This window comes from Wolffia australiana, chromosome 20 (assembly GCF_029677425.1).
Source record: "Wolffia australiana isolate 7733 chromosome 20, ASM2967742v1".
Classification (NCBI taxonomy): Eukaryota; Viridiplantae; Streptophyta; class Magnoliopsida; order Alismatales; family Araceae; genus Wolffia; species Wolffia australiana.
Genome location: NC_135854.1, coordinates 1,604,052 through 1,628,915, shown reverse-complemented (window position 1 = coordinate 1,628,915; position 24,864 = coordinate 1,604,052). Strand labels below are relative to the sequence as shown.

The following is a 24,864-nucleotide window of genomic DNA, read 5'->3' as shown; positions in this document are numbered from 1 at the left end:
TTAGCACTTGGGAAGAAACCTAGCTTTCCTTGCACAACAGGGGAAGGACTAATTCCGAATATTTTTCAGTAAAAACAAAATCTTAAAATGTACAAAAAAAGCAAATGCACGCGCAATGAGTGGGGCCATATTAAGTACTGCTTGATAATTTTTAAACTGCTTTTTCGCATGCTAAAAATTTATTCCTTAGCCTTGGAAGGGCTCATTTTTCAAGTTCTGTATTACCAATGAACATAAAAAATAGGACTGGACTTCTGAATAATATTATTTCACAAGTCATACCCTTATGAACCTTCAAATTCTGGAACTTGAAACTTGAGCAGCAATACACATATGAAACTACCCTTGTTAGACTGACCTATAGGTGAAACAGATGATTTCAATGTAGCGACCTTTTCCCCAGAGGACAGATCAGATATAGTGATGCTGCCATAAGAAGACCCACCAAGAATGAGTTGATCATCGGTCAACGTCAAGCAAGTGACTGGCCCCGAATGCATCCTAATAATTGCAATAAAAATAGCAACAAATCCAAAAATAATGTCAGAAATGAACTGGCTTGTATATCACGAATCAGTCACAAAAAAAGACAGGTAAATGTTAAAAAAATAACCAGTTATCCAGGAGTGAGGTTTATTTCATCCAGGGAAAACCTTCAACATCATCAATTGTCTAGGATTTTTGCCCTGTCCCAGGCCGTTCTGTCCCGAAATCATCCCACAACAAGAAGGCATGAGGCCCCGTGCTTGGATATCCAGATTTATTGATAAATCAAATTGAGCCAAATGGTCAATGATCAAATGGAGCTGTACTGGCTCGAGTGTTACCGAAGGACGGAGCAAAAGTGGGGGCAGGTGAGTTTGTCATTCTGGAAGCTTGAAACATCCCAATGGGCTATAGGATCAGGCCTGAGCTGGAAGCTCTGGTCAAAACTTTCGGCAGGCTACGCAGAATCCTCTCAACAGGACTGGTATCGGGGGACCCTGACTGCGTGGTATTGGAGGTGGAGAGGCGCAAGGGAACCACAATGCCACACTTGACAAACTTGTGGGGCCTATAGGGATCTTTTGAGGTCATTTTGGATATTCTCTCAATGCTGCCACCACCAATACAAGGGTACAGGAAAGGAAGAAAGGGGAAAAGAAAAGGTGGCAAGCATCATAAGAGAAGGGGAGGCCTCATCATCAACAGAGGAGGTCATTCAGCAAAGGAGAAAAAAACAGATAGCACACACAATACAGCGGGAAGAGGTTTCAGAACAGGGAGCCGAAACAGGAGGTGCCAAAGTCAACCAAACAGAGGGCGGAACAGCAAAAAGCCAGAGCGAGAACGGGATGGTCAAGAGCCAGGTGGACAAGACAGTAGGAGAAGAGGCACTGCAAGAGAAGGCAAAAGGGGTTGAGGAAGAAGCACACAGTCCTCAACTACCACAGCAACCAAGTATATTGCTGCGCACAAGGAAGTCAGGAACGGAGGAGGCATGGGGATCACGGAGCAACGCCCCAGTAATGAAGACAAAAGGGGAAGTCCAACAAGCAGCATAAACTACAGGCGCAAGAAAGCACGGGCTAATTATGGGTGACAGACAATGAAGTGGACAGCGGTCGGAATAAGCAGCCGTCTGAAATTTGCAGCAGGGATGAAGATGAGAAACAGTACAAAGCACCCAGACCAAGCTCAGGCTTCCAGCTCTCAGTCGGCAGAGAGCGTATCAACTGGAGCAGAGAAGACGACAAGAGGGGAGGAGGCAAAGGAGGGGGACAACGACCCTTTGATTAATGGAAAAGGAAAGGAGATTTCAATGGAGGTGGGACTGCAGCGGACTCAGAGCAGGGAAGGGGGGACTAACACTAAACCATGAAGTGCATCTTGTGGAATGTTCGCGGCCTCCGTGATGAATGGAGGAGAAGAATAGTAGGAGGGCACTTGAAAGAATGGGGTGCCATGGTGGTATGCATACATTAAAACGATGCTGGAAATTGTGAGGCTAGAGAATGGAATGCAGTTGGTCGGGGTTTTCTAGATGGTTTCGTGGCGGTGGACGCCCGTGGGACACTCGAGTGGAATCTTGGAGGCATGGAATGAGAATATGTTCTCTAGAGTGGCAGACTGGACAAGCCAATCAGTGGCGGCAGTCAAGTTAAAATAGAAAAGCAATGGCTTCACAACGGTAATATCCTCCGTCTGTGGTGCCGCAAATATCACCAGGAGTGGACTATGGGGGGAGTTGGCAGAGGTGATGTCCACATTCCAAGGGTCTTCGATAATCTTTAGGGAAGAATTCAATGTGATGCTAGAGGCAAGAGATCGACCAAATGACAGGGGTGGACAAGACCCTGACTTGGAAGATTTATGGTCTTTCATGATTTATCTTGGAAGACCAAGTGCAGCTGCACAAGAAATGGGACCATCAGACTGTGTATTCACATGTAGGAGCATGGCAGGAGGGGAGATGAAAGCGTGGCTGGACCGTTTTCTATGCTCAGTTGAACTGGCCGAAAGGTTCCCAAATGCTGATGAGAGATCTCTGCCAAGGCCCTTATCAGACCATACACCAATCATGTGGGTGAAAAATGAGGCGTACAAGAGACCTACATATTTCAAGGTAGATAAATCATGGTTTCATGAAGCCAGATTCAAAGAAGAGGTAAGCCTAGCAAGGCGCACGCAAAACAGAACCGAGTCAGACATAGAGACAAAGGCAGGAATTCATTGAGGCTCGCCACCTGAAAACACGGTGAGGCAGAGACGATCACAAGGGATGGGGATCTCAACGGGAGAGAGGGGACTGAGGCATGGACTTAGACAATGGGAGAGAGGTGACTTACTTCATTCTTCTAGCCTGCTTTCCTAAAAGAATGGCTTCCCTATTTAAATAAAATGTGTCCAAAAAACAAAATGCCCTTGTGGGCTAACATGACGTGACGACCTCTAGATAGGATGAGGATCATATCATTTTCATATTGCTATTTTCTTGTGACCACTTGAAGCAATTTTTTAGGCACCAAACTCAGTCCATGGAATGTAGCTGAAGCAGCAGGAAGACCGAAAGTCATTGCCAAAAATTCATAGTGACCTTGGTGTGTTTTGTATGATATTTTGTGAATATCTTCCTCCAGCATCCTGATCTAATAGTAACCAGATTTCAAGTCCCAATTGGTGAAAATTGTAAATCCATGAAACTCCTTTAAGTCTTCCACAATGGTTTTAGGAAACCAACCAGGTATAGCGATTAAGTTCAATGCTTGATAATCAACACAAATTATCTTTCTTCTTAATCGGAAGAGCTGGGTTTGAAAAGGGACTAGAAGATAGTCTAATAATATTTGCATCTAACAACTCCTGTATCTGCTGTGTAATCGTATTATTGTGGAGATAGGAATACCTGTATGGTTTCATGTGTACTGGTCTTGACCGAGGAATTAGGTGCATTTGATGGTCTACATCCGCCTTAGGTGGCAATCCATGCAGGACTCAAACACTGAAGGATATGAAATCTTAAAATTGGAGACAATTTGAGAGCAGACAAGATTAAATAGCAAAGCCTTGTTTGGATCACACAGTGCATGGAATTTCCTGGGTCTGATGTTGATCCCAACACATGCTCGATAGGAGAGTTTGATGACGGAAACCCAGGGGCGAGAAGCGCTGCAATTGGTGGAAGAAGAACAGCAGTCCCGAGCAAGAGGAGAGAGTTTAACTCAAAAGCAAAAACCAGTCCCCTTCTCCTTACACCACACTATTTAACCTTAATATCCAAAGGAAGCGGGGCACTCTTAAGTTTAAAGTAGACCAAACAGGCCTTACCTACCAATAAGATACATAAAGACGGATACATAGGCCAGCTGTAGGGTACAACTTACATCAAGACCTCTGAGTAACCGAGGATCCTCTACGCGTGTCGCACCATATGGAGACAAAAGTTCCCCCTAAAGGTGAAATATTCTGTTGGCTGCTCCTTCGACGAAGAATAGTGACAAAGGTTTTTCGGAGGAGATGGCTCCCAAAAGCTTCGGCATTGTGTGCTATGTGTACAAATGGTGATGAGGATTGCGCTCACCTCTTTTTTTATTGTTCCTTTGCCCGAACGGTATGGACTGTGAGCCACTCAAGGGGTGGATATCTCATCAGAGGTGGCGTTTTGGGAGTCAATACAAAATGGAGCACCTAGGGGGCGAGCGGGACAGGTTCGGCCCTTCGCAGAGCTATGGGCACTACGGCTGCACAGGAACGAAGTCATTTTCAACGAACGGGAAGCATCGACGGATGCGGTGATACAAGCAGCTGCGGGTTTTACTGTTGCATGGTGTAAAATCCGAAGGCCAAGGCCCTGGCGGCCTTTTAGGCCCTTCATGTACTTATCGATTATATTTTTATCTCACTGGGAAGGTCACCGACTTTGTGTGATCTCCCTTATCCTTATTTCAAAAAAAAAATCAAGACCTCTTAGTAGTCATCAGATTGGGTGGTAATTCCGCATACTGTGGAATGGTCTTCCATGCTCTGCGGTGTATGCCTAGATTGAATTCCCCTGAAGAGATAGATCCATAGTCTCGCTTAACCCAAGCAGCCTAAGGCCCCTGAAGTAAGCACTTTCTTTAATCTCAGGTGCTACAAGGGGCAACTGAGTGATAATCACCACAAATTCAGTAGAATATCCATGAACAGCAGTCCTTTGCTGGGTCTCAAAGAGTTGCTGATGTAAAACATGAATGGATAAAGCATATTTCCTCTCAAAGAGAGCACTGAAATCGATGAAACCTTGAGGCAAATAACGACATCTCATTATTTTAAATGGTATCATCAAGAATAGTATTATCTTTATCAGAAGCTTAACGCACCTTTAATAACCCGATTTTTTTTTTGTGAAAGATGATTGAAGGCGGTAACCTGACACAGCAATAACCACCCTAAGTACACATATATACTCCTAAAGTTCAACCCGCACATGATCTTCCCTCCCTATATCTGTGAAGCCATATTGCCCAGGGCATTGTCATCACTCGGCCCCTCTTCCCTCCTCCCAGAAGGCTTCCACCGATGTCACATTCATTAACAGTTGAGCTTTGATGGCCCAAATCATACAGGCCAAGGGGCACTCGAAGAATAGATGGTTGCAGTCTTCATTGCTTCTTGTGCATAACATGCATGATGCAGATGTATCTAGGCACATCCTTTTTTGAAGATAAGATGGTAGCAGTCACCATTCTTTTTCACATTAAGAGCCACCCGAAATCTTTACCTTCAGCAGAACCTTTAGGCGCCCAATGGCTTGACGAGCCCAGATAGTAAAATATTCCTCCTCAATTCTCAAGAGGATCCTCACGCAGGCCCTTCAAACAGAAAACGTAGCACTAGTCCAGATCCATTCGAGTACGGGAGACTCTGATTCAGAGCTTGTTGCACGCCCAAGAACTCCAATACCCTCTGGTCTGACAGAGCCTCATCTATCAACGGGTTCCATGTGTTGTCCCAGCAGTCGCCCACAGTGCCATGTGGACGCCAGGCTAGAGCAAAAAACTGATGAAATGCCTCCCACCAAGGGCCACAGGACGACCATGTATCCAACGCCAACTGAAACAACGAGCCATTTCTTGCTCGGCAGAGAAGAAAAGCAAACTTGGAGGAAAGTCTGTCTACAGCCCTGCCAGAATGGCGGGCCCTTTTCGTATCCTAGTTTAAACCCTGACCACAATTATTTCACAGTATTTGAATGACAAGGTCCCACGAGGAGTATATGATCCTTCTCACCCACTTTGTCAATAGTTTCACTTTCATACTTTGTAAATGTAAGACAACCAAGTCTCCAAGTTTGATGGCCCAGCAAACAATATCCCACGCCGCCAGAACATTGCATCTTTTCTTATTGAGAATGACTGCTAATTACAAATGCTGACTTAGCCTGATTGATTTAAAGACCAGAGAAGTAGGCAAGTAAATCTCGGTGGACAAGTTCCACGCCTCCTCCACCAAACCTCCCATAAAAACGTAGTGCCCTCCACAGGTTGCACTAACAGAATATCCTCTGGGAGCTTGCTGTCTAGTAGCACCTCAAAAGTCTGTGAGAACATGCCTGTTTGGTCCACGTGGCAAGTGCGTCCACCGTCAGGACAAATAGTAGAGGGGCAAGCAGGCATCCTTTCCTCATCCCTCTTTGTGGTTGTGTATGTTTATTAGAGCTGTTATTTGTGCTTTATTTTATTTGATTTATTTCCGTTATAAGAAACGTAAATGGGCCACATATTATAAGTGGCCCATACATCTATTAGTGGCCCACGTGACGTATTCATAGAATAAGTCATGTGAAGGTAAGTGGGGCCCACAAGCATGTTGTTACTGCTGGTATTAAGTTCAGTGTGAGGGAATGGAAGATTGTCCTTTTCTATTCATTCAAACCCTAGCCACCAAGAGTCCTTTGTAGCTTACAGGAGGAGTGCATCAATTGAGAGAGAAGAAATCTTGCTATTGTTTGACAGTATATCCCCACCTTACGGTATTCCGTTCACCTACAATGAGGAGTGTGAGGTAATGCATCTCTTTACCCACCTAATCCATCCCTTAGGGAACTACCATTAAGTTTTGAAATATACCAGCACACTATGCAGATAATATCATTTGAATCAGAGGCTCTTCCTCTAAAACACAATAGAACTTGGGTCTCCTCTTGTGTCTCCATAATGAAGCTTCGTTTTTTTTTAATTTAAAAGAGGGAAGACCACCCGAAACTCAGAGGTCAACCCAAAATTACTATTGAGATATATGATTGTGACATAGTACATGCCCGACCCGCCGGGCCCTTTGTCCCTCCCTTATGTCCTACTGAACCAGTAGGATATACATTTCCCTACATCACGTAGTACCGATTCCAACGATGCAGCCTTCCCCTTAAATATCACCTCGTTGTGGCGAAGTCAAAACTTCCAAAGCACCGCTCGACCGTCCGCTACCGGCCTCCTCCTAAGGGACTTCCAGCACACATCATCTGACGTCACGTCCACCCCTCTCAGCTGCTGTAATCTCCAAATGGCCTGCGCAAAAGGACACTCAAAAAACAGGTGAGAACAGTCTTCTTCTCCAAGCCCGCACAAGTGACACGCGATTGGCGTGTCCAAAAACCATGTGCCTTCGGAGAGTACGTGTCATCACTTGACGTCTAATAAGCAGCCAACAAAAAATTCGCACTTTCAACGGTACCTTCTGCTTCCATAGGCATTTACACGCGTGGAAAAGTCTGCATCTTCTGTCATACTCTCCCGGATCTACTTATACACATCGGGAACTGATCACTGGACTCCCCTCCATACCCAACTGTCCCTTATCCCATCGATGGGCTGTAGATCCACTATGGTCTGTTGCATGTTCAGGAGATCTTTCAATCTCTGTTCAGACTGTACATCCTGCAAGATTGGATTCCATGTGTCGTCCCAACAGTCTTTCACCGAGGCTTGTGGGCTCCTAGCCAATGCGAATATTCGGGGGAAAGCTTCCAAGGACCTCCTGTTTACCAGTCATCGAGCAAATAGCGAAAACACGCTCCATCCCCTAATTTGGGCACAAATAACCCTTGGCTTTGCTGGAAATTTTGGCCCAATCCCTGCCAAAAGCCGGAGGCCCCTCTGATTGGGACCGATCGCTGCTCCCAATTCAACCGTGTGCCGTACATATCTCTTAACACTTTCGTGACCATTTCCTCCTCCACTACCCATTTAGTTCATGAATTGCAGATGTGGTACACCCGGCCTGCCGTATTCAACTGGACGACACACCACCTCCCATGATAACCTTGCTGATACACGGCCCATTGTCGATCCAGGCCCGTTCCAGAAGAATTGCCTCATCAGAGCTTCCAACCGACGTTCGATCCCCTTAGGCAACTTGAAGACTGAGAGGTAAAATATTGGTATTGCCGATAGTACCGATCTCAACAATATCAAACGCCCCGTTAGTACTGATTTCAACAATATCAAATTGCCTATAGTACCGACCCATAATGAAGCTTCGTATTCGGTCAGTGATGGTTTCATACAAAAGTATTGCTCCCCTTTGGGTACACGGTGTTACAGCCAGGGAACATGGAACTTTTTATCATTAACTTGGAATTCAACATTGATAAGACTTCTTAATAGTATGCAGTTATCAGGAATTACCTTTTCGAAGGATAATTAAACATATTATATCACAAAAAGTTCAGCTTCAAGTTGATGATATTACCGAATAATCTTTGAACAGCTGCCACTATACATATCAAACACACGGCTTCTTCCATCTTCACAACCAACAACTGCATCAGGATCAAGATATCTGAAAAAGCGACGAGATAATTAGAAAGAAGAAACAGAAATGAATAGAAATAATGCCACGCAGATTGATGAGATTGCCATCAGGCTACAAAAAAAACGGTCGCCCCGCTCAAATAGCTTCTGTTCCAGTGAGACGGAAAATTTTATCTTAAGGGTCATACAAAAAATAGAGAAGACTTTAGTCTTGGTAAATAAGTATAAATGGACAGTGATGGAATCAGAAGTGACAGAATTCTTCTAGGAATTCCCATAGCACCAGTTAAGTGCAAATGAGGACTCGAGATATCACAAACAATTATTGAAGATATCAAAACAGTCTTCATCTCTGTAACAATAGAAAAATGTTAAAATAACAACTGCTGATTTTTTTCGGCTAGATAATTTTTTTACATGCATCCTTATATGCAAGATATAACCATTAAGGACAACCTAAATGAAAAATAAATCAAAAAAATACGTTATAATTAAAAATAAACTCATTACTTCAGCATCATTTAATATTCAACCAAGATGTAAAACTCTCAACCCAGATATCAAGGCCTACAGAAGGATTAAAAAAAGAGGTTTTTTCGGGAAAACCAACCGAAAATCCAAGTAGAATGTGATGTATTTTGGAGAATGGAAGAGTCATTGGCAGATAAGATGATCAGAGCTTGGAAGGGCCTTCGATGCCTTGAGAAAAACTAATTCTAGATCATTGTTTTGCAGGTTTATTGGATACCTAATTCCTTATGCATAAAAACCCTAAGCTATCTGAAAACAATGAGACAACATAAATGAAATAGAGTTTGCCTGTTCACCGGTTGCTGACAAATATTACATCAGAAACCAACAGCAAGGATCACATACCGCATGCATAAGGCCCGTGAAATAATATGGTCCCTAGACTGAAGCACACTCATTTTCCCATTGCGCCTCCAAATATATATTTGTCTTCCTACAAGACCAACAACCTGCACATTGCAAAGATGATGCCTTCCTGATTTCAAAGCTCATGCAAAAAGAAAGCTAGAAAACAAGCCTACAGATAACACAAATAATTCAAGAGTAGGAAACTTCAGAGGAAAAAATTGTGTATGCTAAAAAAAATGCATACTAAAATTATGTCAAGGGGATGGGACTGAGACAGGGAAGATCGAGATAGTGAGCAAAGCCGATCTTACCTTAATTCCTGACTACCCTCCTAAAGCGAGGGCTACGTATATTTATAGAGAAAGGAAGCAGTCTAACCTAAACATCAGATTATTAAAAGGCCCCTTATGTGCTAAAATGCCAAAGATACCCTTGGGGCATAGGATTGTAGCAGTTATATCCAGCAGATCCCTATTTTTTTCTCTCAGTAACTCTGTTTTGCCGGGGGTGTTTGCGCATGATTTCTCATGGATGTCCCCAGTGTCTTGAAAGAAACACCGTATTTCATGATTTACAAATTCTTAAGGGTTGTCTGAGCAAAACCTCTGACTGCTCTTGTTAAATTGCAACAGAACCATTTTAAAGTATTTCATTATTATTTGAGCAAAATCTGACTCTTGAGACATTAAGGATACTCATGTCATCCAAGTACAGTTGTCTATGAAAGCGATAAACCATCGATTACGCCCTGTTGTTGGTCCTGGAGACAGTCCCCAGATATCACTATGAATTAAGACAAACAGTTGCAAACATTTCATAAGAGACAAAATATAATCGGCACGTGTGTGTTTATCCAGCTGACACATGTCACATACAAATTAAAACAATGTAAACGATGATTAACTTTTGGGAATGTCAAATGTAATGTTTGAAAAGAGGGATGTCCCAATCGTTTGTAAAGCAAAACAGCCTCTTTCGATGTAGAAGTGGTATTACGAAAGGCTTTTAGAAAACAGGTAGGGGCATCAAGATTTGTCTGATCCGCAAGGTAGAACAGTCTGTGGGGTACTCTTCTGCAAGTCTAATCCTCTGCCAGGTAGTCTGATTCACAAGGACACACCAATTATTAGAGATAATTAAATCATGAATCATGGCAATTCTCCACTGACAGATTGAGACTAGGTTGGTTGATAAGCAAGGCACATGAAGAGTTTCTTGGAAACAACCAACATTTGGAATGTGGATCAGAAGGCCATCAGTAGTCAGTACCTAATGAGCAGTAGAGAAAGAAGTGTAGTGGGTAAAGAAATGCTTGAGAAGTGCAGTATCCATAGTGTCAAACTTGCATCAGCCCTCTCTCCTCTCCGGCTGCTCTCTGCCCTGAAGTTCTGTCGGCTAGGGTTTTGCCCAAAAACACCTTAATTCTATTGAACAGGATTGGCCTTCAAAATGCCATACAGAGTGAGAGGGTCGGCCGCATGTCACTTAAACGAAATGGGCCACTTATATCATGTGGCCCATTAGTACATGAAGAAGAAAATATAAAGAAAAATAAAGGAAAATAACGAAAAATAAGAGAAGAAAATAAAGAAAAATAAAAGAAGAAAAATAAAGGACTGTCTAACAACCCCTCCCAAGTTGGGTGTGAATGTTGATCATGCCCAACTTGGAGACGAGTCTCTGGAACTGGGGACCAGGAAGGCTTTTGGTGAAGATGTCAGCAACTTGCTCCAACGACCTCACAAACTGGAGTGGGATAACTCCTCCATCAGTTTTTTCTTTAATGAAACGCCGATCAATCTCAACGTGCTTATTCCTATCATGCTGAACTGGATTCTAAGCAATTGCAATGGCTGATTGATTATCACAGCACAGTTTAATATTCCCTTGGGAGAATAATCTAAGGTCTTCCATGATGCCTTTGATCCAAAGTGCTTCACGTACACCATGTGCTAAGGCCCTGAACTCCACCTCTGCACTTGAGAGAGCAACTACTTTCTGCTTCTTACTCCGCCATGTCACCAGACTGTTCCCAATAAAAGTACAATACCCTGAGGTGGATCTTCTGTCTGTTGTTGGACCAGCAAAGTCAGCATCAGAATAAATCTTTACTGACACATCTTCATCTCTTGTGAACAATATACATTGTCCCACTGTAGCCTTAAGGTACTGCAATACTCTGTTCGCTGCCTGGAGGTGAGCTTTACATGGCTTATTCATAAACTGGCTCAAAGTACTAACAGCATATGAAATATCAGGCAGGGTATGATTCAGATAGATGAGTTTTCCGATCAACCTCAGAAATGAGTCTTTATTCACTGGAGGGCTATCGTTCTCCTTACCCAGTTTAACATTGATATCAACTGGTGTTGCCAGCGGTATGCTGTCAAGTTTTCCTGTCTCATGGAGTAGATCCAGAATGTACTTATATGCTGTGAAATGAAAATTCCTCTTTTTGAGTATCCAACCTCAATACCCAGGAAATATGTCAACGCCCCCAATGCTTTAATATCAAACTTCTCAGAGAGTTGCCGGCTAAGTTGTTGAATTTCTTCCTCATTGTTTCCTGTGACAATTATATCATCCACATAGACACAAAGATTGCCATAGAGCCAGAGGGACTATGCTTGATAAACAGTGTATGATCACCGTTACTCTGTTGATATCCCAAAATTCTCATGACTGTGGAGAATTTTCCAAACCAGGCCCTAGGCGACTGTTTCAGGCCATAAAGTGCCTTTCGCAATTTACACAGCACATTTGGTCTATCTGCTAGTTGGTATCCAGGAGGAGTAGTCATATACACTTCTTCCTCTAAATCACCTTGCAGAAAAGCATTTTTAACATTAAACTGGAGCAAATTCCATCCCAACTTTGCAGCTAGAGAAATCAAGATTCTGACAGTATTGAACTTGGCTACAGGTGCAAAAGTTTCGAAGTAATTGATGCCATAAGATTGAGTATAACCCTTGGCAACCAGCCTCGCATTGTATCTCTCTAGAGTCCCATCAGCATTGAACTTTGGCGTATATATCCACCTACACTCAACAACTTTTCTTCCTGGAGGTAAGAAGGTCAAGTCCCAAGTATGATTTTTATTTAATGCCTCCATCTCCTCATCCATGGCAGTTCTCCACTCTCTACTTTTTAGAGCCTCTTCAACATTTCTGGGAACAGAGATTTCTCTGAGAGCACATAAGAATGCTTGGTACTGTGAACTCAGTCTGGCATAAGAGACATAATTCTCCAATGGATATCTGGGTTTGTTTCGACAGCTCCTCCTACCCTTTCTCAATGAAATTGGCCATCCCAGGTCTTCCTCTTCCTGGTCAATAACTGGATCAGTTTCAGTAATCTCCTCAGGTTGTTCAATACGTAGTTCTTCATCGCCTACTGGAACATTGTTGGCTTCTCCTTCACTGGGCACTATCGGTTATCTGACTGTCTCCTGTATCTCCACCGTCTGTTCTGAGGCCAGTGGCAACATTTCATCACATCTTGGACCCTCTGACTCCGGTTGACCGACTTCATGCGGAATGGACTCTCCCACACTTAGAATTCCTGTTGGTAGAGTTAGGAACTGGAAGTCTTGCTGCAATATTTCAGAAGCTTCTCCTGTGTCCCCCTTCTCATGGGCAAAGAACATCTTCTTCTCATTGAATGCCACATCTGCTGTGACAAAAAATCTTCTGAACCCAGGGTGATAGCACCTATAACCCTTTTGAGTATTAGAGTACCCAATAAACACACACTTGGTTGCCCTAGGATCAAGCTTTCCTGCATACATGTGAACATACACAACACACCCAAATATTCTGGACATAAACCCAGCCCTCAATGTCACGCGAGGATAAATTGAGGACATAAGGTCAATTGGACTCTTGTACCCGATTACCTTTGCCAGAGTTCTATTAATGAGATAGATTGCAGTTGATACTGCCTCTCCCCAGCATAACTTGGGCATATTTGCTTGAAAGAGCAGTGACCTGGCTGTTGCAAGTATATGTCCGATTCTCCTTTGGCCTAGCCCATTCTGTTGCGGGGTGTTGACACATGAAGATTCATGAAGAATACCTCTATGGTCACCGTAGGTATTAACTGTGAAATTGAAGTACTCCCTAGCATTATCCGATCGGAGTCGTTTAATCCTCACATTGAATTGATTATTAATTAGTTCACAAAATTGAACAATCACAGAAAATATTTCTGCCTTCGACTTCAACAAATATAGTCAGGTTAACCTGGTGCAGTCATCCACAAAGATCACAAACCATTTATGCCCAGAAAGACTGGTTACTGTGCATGGCCCCCACACATCGCTATGAACGCAATCAAATGGAGTCGAACTCTTATCATTTAGACCTTTGTAGGATACCCTTCTGTGCTTAGCCAGTTGGCAAACATCACAAAACAGAGTATTAATATCAATTCCTTCAAAAAAAGACGGAAAACATAGTTTTAGTAACTCAAAAGAGGGATGGCCCATTTGCTTATGCACCAGTAGGACCTGATCCACAGCCTGAGAAGGCTTAACGGAGGTGAGACAGGTGACGGGGGAGTTTTCAAGGAGCAGCAAGCCATCTTCCCTTCTACACAATGAAGTCCTCTTCCCAGTTACCTTGTCACAGAGAAAACACCCATTATTATCAAGAACAAACCTCCATCCACTGTCATCAACTAACTTCTGCAATGAAATCAGTCTCGCCCTGAGGCCAGGTACGTGTAACATACGCTTGAGTACACCAATATTGAGGTTTATACTACCAACCCAGCAACAGTCCAAATTCCTCCACCAGCCGTGATACCTTGTGGGGCTCACTGACAGGTAGGTACGAAGCAAACTGATTCCGATCTGGGGTTGTATGATAAGTTGCCCCAGTATCTAGAATCCAGGTGCTTCCACTAAGATTTAGGAAAGAAGTCACTCCCAACAATGCCAAAATTTTACCTGAATGAACCAAGGATGTAGAACCCAATAATCCCTTAAGGCGATTCACCTCTACCTTCAGTGCATGAACATTTTCTCCTGTGTCTTTTAGTGCTTCATCCACCTGATCTTTCCCAAGGGGTTCTCTCCCATTTCTTGAGTGTCTGAGGCCACTACCTATGCTTTCCTGTACTGTTGAGGCTGCTGCTGCTGCTGATGGTTCTTGTTGGCTAGTTTTCAGCAATTCTCGTTAGTGTGATTTCGCTTCTTGCAATAAACACAAAAAAGAGTGTCACTGGAGTCTCCCTTTTGCATCTGTTTCTGGTTTGAGTTTCCAGCACACTGAGATATTCCAGCTGGTTCACCATGGAAAGCCCTGGAAACATTCTTCTTAGTAGAGAATGCTCCAAATGTGCCACGGTCCCCAGATACATCAGGAGTAAGCTTCAGTCTCTTCTCTATGTCTAAACGCATTCCAACAGCCTCATCAAGGTCCAGAAGCTACTCACAATGAAGGATCTGACTTCAGACACTTTCATATTCTGGAATAAGACCCATGAGAAAGGTAAAGAGTCTCTGCTTGAGGGTGTATTTTCTTTCCTTGGGCTGGGTATTCTCTACTGGCCAATAGTGGTCAATTTCTCTCCAAATTCCCTTCAATCGGCTAGCATAAACCAAAATTGGTTGCTTCCCCTTGCTTTGCATGAATGGCCTGTGCATTAATTTCATAAATTCTCCAATCCATCCGCTGCATAGAACAGCTCTTGATAATTTCTTCCCACATCTGCTTAACAGATTCCACATAGAGATAATCGTCTACCATATCAGAGGCTATAATTCAAGAAGCCAATGATGGATAAGGGACTCTTCTGACTTCCGCATTTTATACCTTGGATCTCCAGGGGTAATCGGATCCTCCAAAAGAGGAACCTAGCCTCCAAAGATAATTCCACTAGCTGACACCATTGATATGCATTAAGCCCATTGAACTTTATCTTGATATCAGGGAACACAATCGTGACCCTATCTCGATCTGTGATGGCCACAGTGGTAGAAATCTTGTTCTGGTCTTCCATTCCAGATTTCGAAATGCCTCTTCACAAACAGTGAATCCTCTAGCAAGAGAGAGATAAAAGAACAGAGAGGAAGGTTTCTACTGGAGAGAAGGGAGGCGCAATGTGCTCACCAGGCTTGCTCTAATACCATGTCAAACTTGCATCAGCCCTCTCTCCTCTCCAGCTGCTCTATGCCCTGAAGCTCTGGCGCCTAGAGTTTTCCCCAAAAAACACCTCAATTCTACTGAACAGGATTGGCCTCCAAAATGCCATACAGAGTGAGAGGGTGGGCTGCATGTCACTTAAACGAAATGGGCCACTTATATCATGTGGCCCATTAGTACATGAAGAAGAAAATATAAAGAAAAATAAAGGAAAATAAGAGAAGAAAATAAAGGAAAATAAAAGAAGAAAAATAAAGGACTGTCTAACACATAGATCACATGGTCTTCGTTCTGCATTAGGTATATGCTGGGATGTCAAACCAGTATAAGCATAAGGGTGTGCCTGATGATGCTGCCACCAGATGATGTAGCTGATCCAGCTCCTGCGTAGTTTCTCAATTTCTTCTGCAGGTACAGCAGTTGGTACCATGGACACAGTGGGCATAATACGTTCCCCCCCCCCATTGAGGAGCCGTGTGGTTGAGTGTTTGTACCACTTAGACTCTGCTCCTGTGGGAATTGCCATGGATTATTGTGCATCAGGCATAGAAATGCATTTTTCGGATTCATTTGGGGTTGGTCATGAAGCTTCCAAAAGGTATGTTTTGTTTGGCTTAGTTTACCATAATCCCTTCACCAGAGATGTCCTTTAGGATCATCTTCAGCGGAGATCATGTGACACCTCGAATCTGTGAGCCTACTAGGGGGAGGCTTCTTGTTAATGGTTTTTATCCCAAAGGCCATGGTTTCTTGGATGGACTCCATGATTACAGGTCGCAATCGGCTTTCGTTTCTTGTAGCAAGACTAACTGCTTCTTCAAGCATAGGAGTCCATTCACGGTTTATCAGTAGAGTCTTGAGAGTATCAAATTGTAAGCTGAGACCGAAGATAAATTTGAGAACTTGGTCTTCTATTACATACGCTCGCTCCTCTAATTTTGGATTTCTATAATGATCCAGCTCATTCCAAATAGTCTCCAATGCTGAAGCATATTCAAGCACTCTCGTACTCCTGTGGGTGAGCGTACTAGAGTGCTGAATAAGGATTAGGGTTTGTCGTTGCATTTAGAGTGTGTCTGATGTACCTTTTCCACACATCTTTTACGTAGGGTGATCGTAGTAAGTTCTGCCTGATAGTGGGATAAATCAACCGATCATATAGTGTACTGGTGACAGCAGGTGGAAGTTTCCATGTAATGGACCCATTATGGGCCCGTAATGGGTCCATTGCATAGAAAGAGAGAAAAATGAAGACAAAAGTGTTAACACCCCCCTCAAGTTGGCTGGTAGATACTTCTAACTCCCAGCTTGGATATAAGCTTCTGGAATATTCTCCTGGGAACTCTTTTGGGGAGAAGATCTGCCACTTGATCTGCAGTGGATACATACTCCAGCTTGATTAGCTTCTGATCGATCTTCTCTCTGATAAAGTGACGGTTAATTTCAACATTTTTTTTCTATCATGTTGTACCGGATTGTGAGCAATGTTAATTGCTGATTTACTATCACAGTAGAGAGTAATAGCAGAATCAGCTGAGTTTTGCCGCACTCGAAGGTCTTCAAGGATAATCTGGAGTCATATTCCTTCACAGATGCCTTTAGCAAGGGCCCTGAATTCAGCTTCAACACTAGATAGAGCAACTACATGTTGTTTCTTACTTTTCTATGTGACTAAATTACCTCCAAGAAAGGTATAATATGTTGTTGTAAACCGACAATCAGAGAAGGATCCGCCAACAGTCAGAGTATGTATAAATCTCCAGATTAAGCCAGCTGTCTCTTTCACAATAAACCATGGCCTGATGTGCCTTTCAGATACAACAACACTCTATAGGCTGCTTGCATATGAGGTTCTCTGGGACTTGCATGGATTGACTGAGGAGTCCTACTGCGAAAGCAACATCTGGCCTGGTATGATTGAGATAAATAAGTCTTCCAATCAAGTGTTGATATATTTCCTTGTTGATAGGAGCAGACTCTTCACACAGGCCCAACTTGCAACCACTCATTACTATTTCTTGTAACAGATCCAGGATATACTTACGCTGTGAGATAAACATCCCCTCCTTCGAGTATACAATCTCAATGCCCAGAAACTACCTCAGTGGTCCCAATGATTTAATTTCAAGTACCTCAGCCAAGCGCACACCAAGTAGCTTAATTTCTCCATCATCATTGCCTGTAATAATGATATCATCTACATACACAAGGAGAACTGCTATCTGCCCAGAAGTAGATTGTTTTACAAATAGGGTGTGATCGCCATGACTTTGCATACATCCCATGTTCTTCAAACTTTGGGAAATTTTACTAAACCACGCCCTTGGAGACTGTTTGAGGCCATACAACACCTTCAGCCTGCAAACTTTGTCACCTAGATATATCAGAATAATATCCAGTAGGCAAATTGCATATGAATTTCTTCATCCAAATCTCCGTGTAGAAAGGCATTTTTAACATCGTATTGATGCAATTGCCATCCCAGACACCAACTTGGCCACTGTAATTTATAACAGTGTAATCAATATGCATACTTTATTCAACTTAGCCACTGGAGCAAAAGTTTCTTCGTAATCGATTCCATAGCACTATGTATAGCCTTTGGCCACCAATTGAGCTTTATATCTTTCTATGGATCCCCCAGCTTTATACTTTGCAGCATATATCCATCAGCATCAAACAGGTTTCTTTTACCTTTTTGGTAAATCAACTATGTCCCATGCACCACTCTTCTTGAGAGCTTCCATTTCAGTGTCCATTGCTTCCACCCATCTATCATCTGCTAGAGCTTCTCTAACAGTTTTAGGAATAATGATGGAGTCAAGCTTAGTGAGGAATGTCAGAAACTCAGTAGAAGTATGGCCATATGTCACATAGTGAGAAGGGATATTTTACTCCCTGAGTACATGTCCTCCACCCTTTTCTGAGAGCAATAGGCCACCCGGCATGATCATCTGATCTAGCAAAGCAACAGCTTCAGTTAGAAAGTACCCATCTTGAGGAGTAACTAATTCACTTTGTGAGGCTGTTGCACCTTTGTTCTGGTAAGTTTCCTCATCTCCATTTGACCTTACTTCCTCGGCAGGTGCTCTATTGTCAGCAACATTATCGCTCGGATCCATATCAACTGATGACTGTCTTTGCTCTAGTAGTCCATTATTCTTATACTCAGTGCTTATGGTTTCAACCAACCCATCTGCAGGGGAGGCAGTTAGAACATTTTCTGCTATCTCACCAGAGAAAAATGACATCTGCCAAAATATAGAACTTCCTTGACTTAGGGTCATAGTATTTGCACCTTTTTTTCTCTTGCGAGTAACCAATGAATACACATCTAACTACTTGTGGACTGAGTTTGTCCACTGGACTGTGCAAATGAACAAAGATTTTGCAGCTGAATACTCTGGGCTTTAGCTTAATCCTTAAGTCAATATGGAGAAAGTGCTCAGAAAGAGTTTCAACTGGACTGTCATTAATCAGTGCTCCTGACGGTAACTGATTAAAGATAGGCCTCGCCGCAGAAGAACTTGTAAGCATTTTGATGTAAGAGGAGCATTCGAGCTGTATTCACCACATGGCCTATCTTCCTCTCAGAAACACCATTCTGTTGTGGCGTGCATACAAAGGACAATTCATGTACCATTCCCTGTCCAAAAAAAGGAGGACAAGGTATCGTCAAAGAAATCCTTCGCATTATCTGATTGAAATTTCTTCACACACACCAAATTGAGTCTTAATTCGTATGCAGAAGTCCTTGATTACTTCTGTCACTTCTGATTTCTGCTTGAGTAGGTGTGCGCAAGTTAACCTAGTACAGTCATCGACCAGGATAATAAACCATCTTGCCCCTGTCAATGATGTCACAGGTGATGGTCCCCATACATCACCATGGATGAGAGAAAATGGAATCCCACTTCTTTCACCATTCCCATTTTATGATGCTCACTGATGTTTGGCGCATTGGCAAGATTCATACACAACTTTAGAGAGTTCAAGGTCTTTAGCAAAAGAGGGAAACATTTTCTCCATTAATACAAAAGCTGGATGTCCCAGACGAAAATGTAAGAGTTAAAATTCTTCAAGTTGATTGCTCCTCTTCTCTTCAAGCCTCTGAGCATCCACGATCATCCCAGCCTTCAATTCATCCTTGACGTAGATCAGTCCATTTCGTTCCTCAACGGGTGAAATCTTCTGGTTCCTTGCTTTGTCATAAACAAAACAGCCAATAGGATCAAAAATTAGAGTACATCCAGTATCCCGAGCTAGACGCCTGGGGAAATTAATTGAGCCCTCAGGCTAGGTACATGGAGAACATTGTTAATAATTCCTACACTTTCAAAGACGGGTACTGGCAGAAACGTACACTTTCCTTCCGAGTGACTACATGGAGAACATTGTTAATGATTCCTACACTTTCCTTCCGAGTGAGTCTGGCAGAAACGTACCAGGGAGGGTGTTACGACCTCTGCAAATGATGTCGATCCGAGCCCAATCTTCCCAGAATACAGAAGAAATACACGGAAAAGGAAGAATACCAAATGGAAATACGCTGATCCAAACGAGGAAGAAGTTCGCAATACAATGCACTTCTAGTTGAAGGGAATAATAGGCAAGAAAAGAAAGATCAGAAGAGGGAAGAGGACGGGATCGCGACGAGGCGGATCGCTCTCGTCGCTCACTGAAGAGGAGAATCTCCCACTCAGCCAATGTCGCTAACCGAAAACAAATGGCAACATGCATTTTTATTTATTAATAGAATTAATAAATTAAGATTGCATGTGCCCTCTATACAAGGATCTCCTAGAAAATTTCTCAACTACTTTTTACATGGCATCCTTAGGGAAGAGCTACAAGTCTTCAAAGGGAACATCACAACGAGGAGAACACACCTACCAAAATATTTTGCTTATCTCCAAGCTGGCGATGAAATACTTCATTCACCAGCTTGAAAGGGAATTAGACGACAAGAACAATTTTTTGTCTTTTGGGTGTTTTGTAGTGAATTTATGTAATCATCATTTGTCTATACCAGAAGGAATGGACTGAGGATAGGACTACTTCTGCCCAAAATTGAGTGCTCTCTTGCTTAAGTTTTTAACAAATAACAATAAATAGTGAGGGAATAATGAAAGTAGAAGGCTGAACCAGGAGAAGGGCCGTGAAACCTCCTCGTCATTGATGCAGCATAGTGCAGGTCGCTAGGTCATCCTTTTGATACAGAGAGATCATTTGAATGACCAGAGAAAAGTGTTCTCTTATTTCTGTGAATAGCATATATATATACATGCTTATCTCGGATCCACTACCCAATGGATAGTGGATCCTGGAATCATAAGTGCAACGGTCATATTCTGGGAGGTTATAAATACAAATACACAACTTTTAAGATTAAAAAAGAAAAGAGAAAATAAAAAATGATAACAAAAGGTTCTTTTCTGCCAATAAATAGTGAAAAAGGGTATCATTTCAGGTTAAAGTACGGTAAAGAGAAAATAAAGGAAAAATATGAATAAAAATAATCAAAACATGGTACAACAAAATGATCTGTCCATAAATTACACCTAAATGGAAACTGATAGGATCCATGACTGGAACGTCTCATAAAATCCCAAATGTGATGAAAAGATTATTTTATTCATTGCACCTATAAATGTGCTGAAGCATGTTCAAGATTAAAACATTTCAACAAATGATCATAAATCTCAACTGAAGCAAATTATCTAAGATCTAATATACAACCCAGATCAAAGACGAGTTGACAATTTCTATCTAATAGAAACTTTTCTTCGGCCTACCTTACTTTCATCAAAATCCATATCAACCAACGGGTTCGTGCCAGGTACAGAATAAACATCTAAACATTGACAGTCCGTCGCTGACCACAGTTTTATGACCTAGTGGAAGAAAATATATTAGTGAAACACAAGTTAAATCAGTATGGCTGTTAGAATAAACCCAAGAAGAGAATTAAACAGAGATTCTCCCAAGAAACACAAAAATGGACACTGCGACAAAGATAACTCTACATGGCGTTAAGGTAAATATGCACCTTGTCCCCAACACCAGAGAGAATCATCCCCCTCCTCATACGACATTGGCTTACTCTGAAATAAGATAGAGCCTAGGGAGGGTCAAAAATACAAATGGGTTCGTATTTAATTGATTAAAAATGATATTTTCTAACTTCTGTCAAGAAATCTCGACCCATGAATTTAAAATGATTTGGAAAACAACTATGCATTACATTTCATTCCAGAAAAGTAGCCACTTTGACAAGAGCACACAAATAGGGCCCAATGATCTTTAGGACATCGAACAGTGAATTATCTCTTTGCTAGGATTCCAGGTTGTGATTAAAGAGAGGGGAGCTTTAACAACTGATTGACTTCGGCACATAGTGCCGGGTGAATAGTGGCATGCAAATCGGGATAATAGCCTTCCAGGTTGTGATTAAAGAGAGAAGAGACTCTTTCATAACTGATTATGTTCTACTGATATTCAATATATGTTGAGGATAGGATGCGACTCATAAACACCCCGAAAAGAGGTTCTAGGTTTCTCCTTTTGCCTACATTCTAGACATCATTCAAAAGTCGACGGCCCCAGTTTCTCCGCAATCGACGGCCCCAGGGTCAATAATTGACCAATCTATGAGAGAAACTGATAAGAGGCTTGGCTTTCTGATATGATCCGTCAGTGCAACTATGTCCGGAAGAAGACCCGGCAGCGGCCCGATCTGAAATCGCAGGCCCAGCCCATTTCGGCCTCTATTTAAGCCCTCCCTCTCTAGAGGAAGGGCGGGATGAAGATCACGATGAGTTTCCTTGTTACCCAGTCATCTGCTTTATTCCGGTCGTGACTCTCCCTCTCTGTGCTCGCAAGCCTACGTCGTCAACCCTGCCGAGCAATGATCGTTCATTGGCGATCCTTCGCCATCCCCTGGTCATTCTCGTTCTCTCCGTTCTACCCCAGGAACTTCTCTCTCTCATCTCTCCCTCACTCGTCTCTCCGTGAACGATGTAGACACTTCGTGCTCAATTGGGAATATCAATTCCAGTTTGGAGATTGAATTACAGTATGAATCTATCTGTTCAAAAACTGGGATCGTATCATTTTCCTAATGTGAGCTGGGAGAGTCTGAAAGCGAGGAGATATAATCGTTCTTGTGGGAATGCTGACTGAAGACTCAGAGATAGGCAAAACTATCTCCGGAAAATGGGATTGGACAAACGATAGGGGAAAGGATTGAGGAGAGAGATAGGGCTTTGGGAGATAGAGGATCAACCACAGAGGAAATTCCAAACCTCTGTGCTGCCCTGCTCAGAATAATACAAAGATGGCCGAAAAGACCAAAATACACTTGAAGGGGTCGGAAATGGCATCAGAAAGGCAGGGGATGACCATCTGAACCAAATATCCAGGTTCCACAATGAAGTTCTAAAAGATCACAACTATCTTTGAAGTGTCCATAAAAACACTTTGAATTCACTAATTAGAAATGTCCAACAAGACTGGGTATGCGGACTGAGAAAGAGGAGAGAGAGAGAGAGAGAGAGACTATGCTGGTACACAAGGCCAGAGGAAGGAGATGGGGGAATGCCGACAATACATTAACACATATATGTTATGTTTCTGCCTGCCCTTGAAGATGGGGACAGCCCTTCATATATTTCATGCTTATTGGGCGCCCGGGACAGTGGCACTCATAAACCCAGCCCAGTATCACATCAGCATGCAACAAAGAAACAAAGAACACATATATTTCTGTTTTCAGTTGATTGATCACGAGTATATTATCTTCACTCTTTTGTCCTCTTGACATCTTGTGCCTTCCAATCTCTGGATTCTCTGAAAAAAGTCTCTGGACGCGTGTGGCCCACTACTAGCAAATATCATCAACTTTGTCTCCAAGTTCTTAATTTCGTGGCCGAGGCATAATATACTTATTACAAGTATGAAAAGAAAAACATAATTTCGAGGAAAGAATCGAAAAACTGGTTATCAGAAAAATGAGATCGAAGAAATTCTCATAAAAGAAGATGAAAGTCAGAGAATATAAGGTAAAGGGAGAGACCTGACAGTATGGCCTTGCCACTGATAAACTTCAGGATGACCATTTACCAATGCAATTCTGTGTTGTTCCTTTGCCAGTTCTTCCAAGTATTGCTTCAACGGAGCTCCTTCTAAAACTTGTACACCAGCGGTACCAAACACGCGGGGACCTCTTTCAAGGTATATGTCTCGCATTAAACTAGATGATAAGATGATGTCCCGCCTATAGGAAAACAGCTCAGCCTTATCCGCTGTACAAAGTCTAAGATACCATAAAATAACTTACATGAGCGTAAAGATGGAGATGTTTTAGGGTGACATGAACACATTTAAATGGAGAATATACACAAAAAAAGGATGATGAACTTCTAAAAGAGTCTTTGTCGCCTTGCATACATGAGAGAAATGTCTTTCTAATGTACGGTAAACCACGTCATGAAATTCTCAGGCAGGAGTACCAAAATAATCAGCCTCCACACTAGAGAAACAAGGCAAGGTAGATATTCGAATTCGAAGTCAAAATCTATCGAGAGTACATGGAGAAAAAATGAAAAGCCAAAACAGAGCAATCACCTTGGCGACGCATCAAAACTTACGAAGAAACAGGCATTATTCCGCCATCTCGATCGAATAAAGCCAACTCGAACAAAGACAACGCGGCACCCATTCACATCTTTTTGCAAGTCTCTGAAGGCATCTTCAGCGCACAATTTATCATACATTTTATCATAATCCACATTTTATCACACATCTTTTATCACACATTTTATCATAATCCACATTTTATCATAATCCACATTTTATCACACATCTTTTATCACACTTTTTATCATAATCCATATTTTATCGCATATTTTATCGTAATCCAGCCATAGAACTCGAAAATGAAGCGTAATTCGAAGGAAACTTGCCGAAAGAGGGCGGAGAGCACTGACCACGATCTGCACACAGCTGCGCAACGAGCAACATCGAAATGATCGAGATGAGAGAACACCGCGCAGATTACGTCGGCCCCAAGCAAGAGCACGCGTCCTCCACCACTTCCTTGCACCGATTTCCCTCTGTCGGACATCGTCTTCTTCCTCCTCTTCCCGCCCGCGCTGCTCCCGGCCTCCATTTCAGTAACAAACTTTCAAAAATCGCGATCCACCCGGGTTAAATAGTGCTCGGAGAGCGGAATCCATTCCAGCAATGCATTCCTGTAGGAACGTGAATAAAGAAAAGTTGTGGATGACGATAAGAACGGGACGGGACGGTATTAGAGAAGAGAGAGAGAGAGCAAGAAAGAGTAAGGATGATAGAGAGAGTGAGAGAGAGAAAGGGATAGACTTTTGAAGAGAGTGCAACAGAAATTTAGAGAGAGACTACAAATGATGTGAGAGAGAGAGCGGAAGAAAGATGGAAAGAGAGAGGCAGAGTGAGGGAGAGAGAAAGTGAGAGACTTTTGAAGAGATAGCAACAGAGAATTAGAGAGAGAGACTACAAATAATGAGAAAGAGATAGAGCAAGAAAGA

General features: G+C 42.5%; 1 protein-coding gene across 3 annotated transcripts in view; it reads right to left on the bottom strand.

The window, feature by feature from the left end:
- The window catches only part of LOC144716134 (F-box family protein with WD40/YVTN repeat doamin), a 41,862-nt gene extending 17,373 nt beyond the window's left edge, over positions 1 to 24,489 (bottom strand). For 2 of the 3 annotated variants that reach the window (XM_078591184.1, XM_078591186.1), the window contains exons 1-7: positions 24,286 to 24,489; positions 23,373 to 23,573; positions 21,348 to 21,402; positions 21,094 to 21,192; positions 9,150 to 9,253; positions 8,212 to 8,301; positions 359 to 501 (exon numbers count right to left, since the gene is read on the bottom strand). In XM_078591184.1, coding sequence (XP_078447310.1) covers positions 359 to 501; positions 8,212 to 8,301; positions 9,150 to 9,253; positions 21,094 to 21,192; positions 21,348 to 21,402; positions 23,373 to 23,573; positions 24,286 to 24,467 — 874 coding nt within the window. In that variant the 5' untranslated portion in view covers positions 24,468 to 24,489. Of the gene's footprint in view, positions 1 to 358; positions 502 to 8,211; positions 8,302 to 9,149; positions 9,254 to 21,093; positions 21,193 to 21,347; positions 21,403 to 23,372; positions 23,613 to 24,285 lie in introns of all 3 variants that reach the window. The other variant, XM_078591185.1, reaches the window with a different exon arrangement.
- Positions 24,490 to 24,864: the final 375 nt, after the last annotated feature.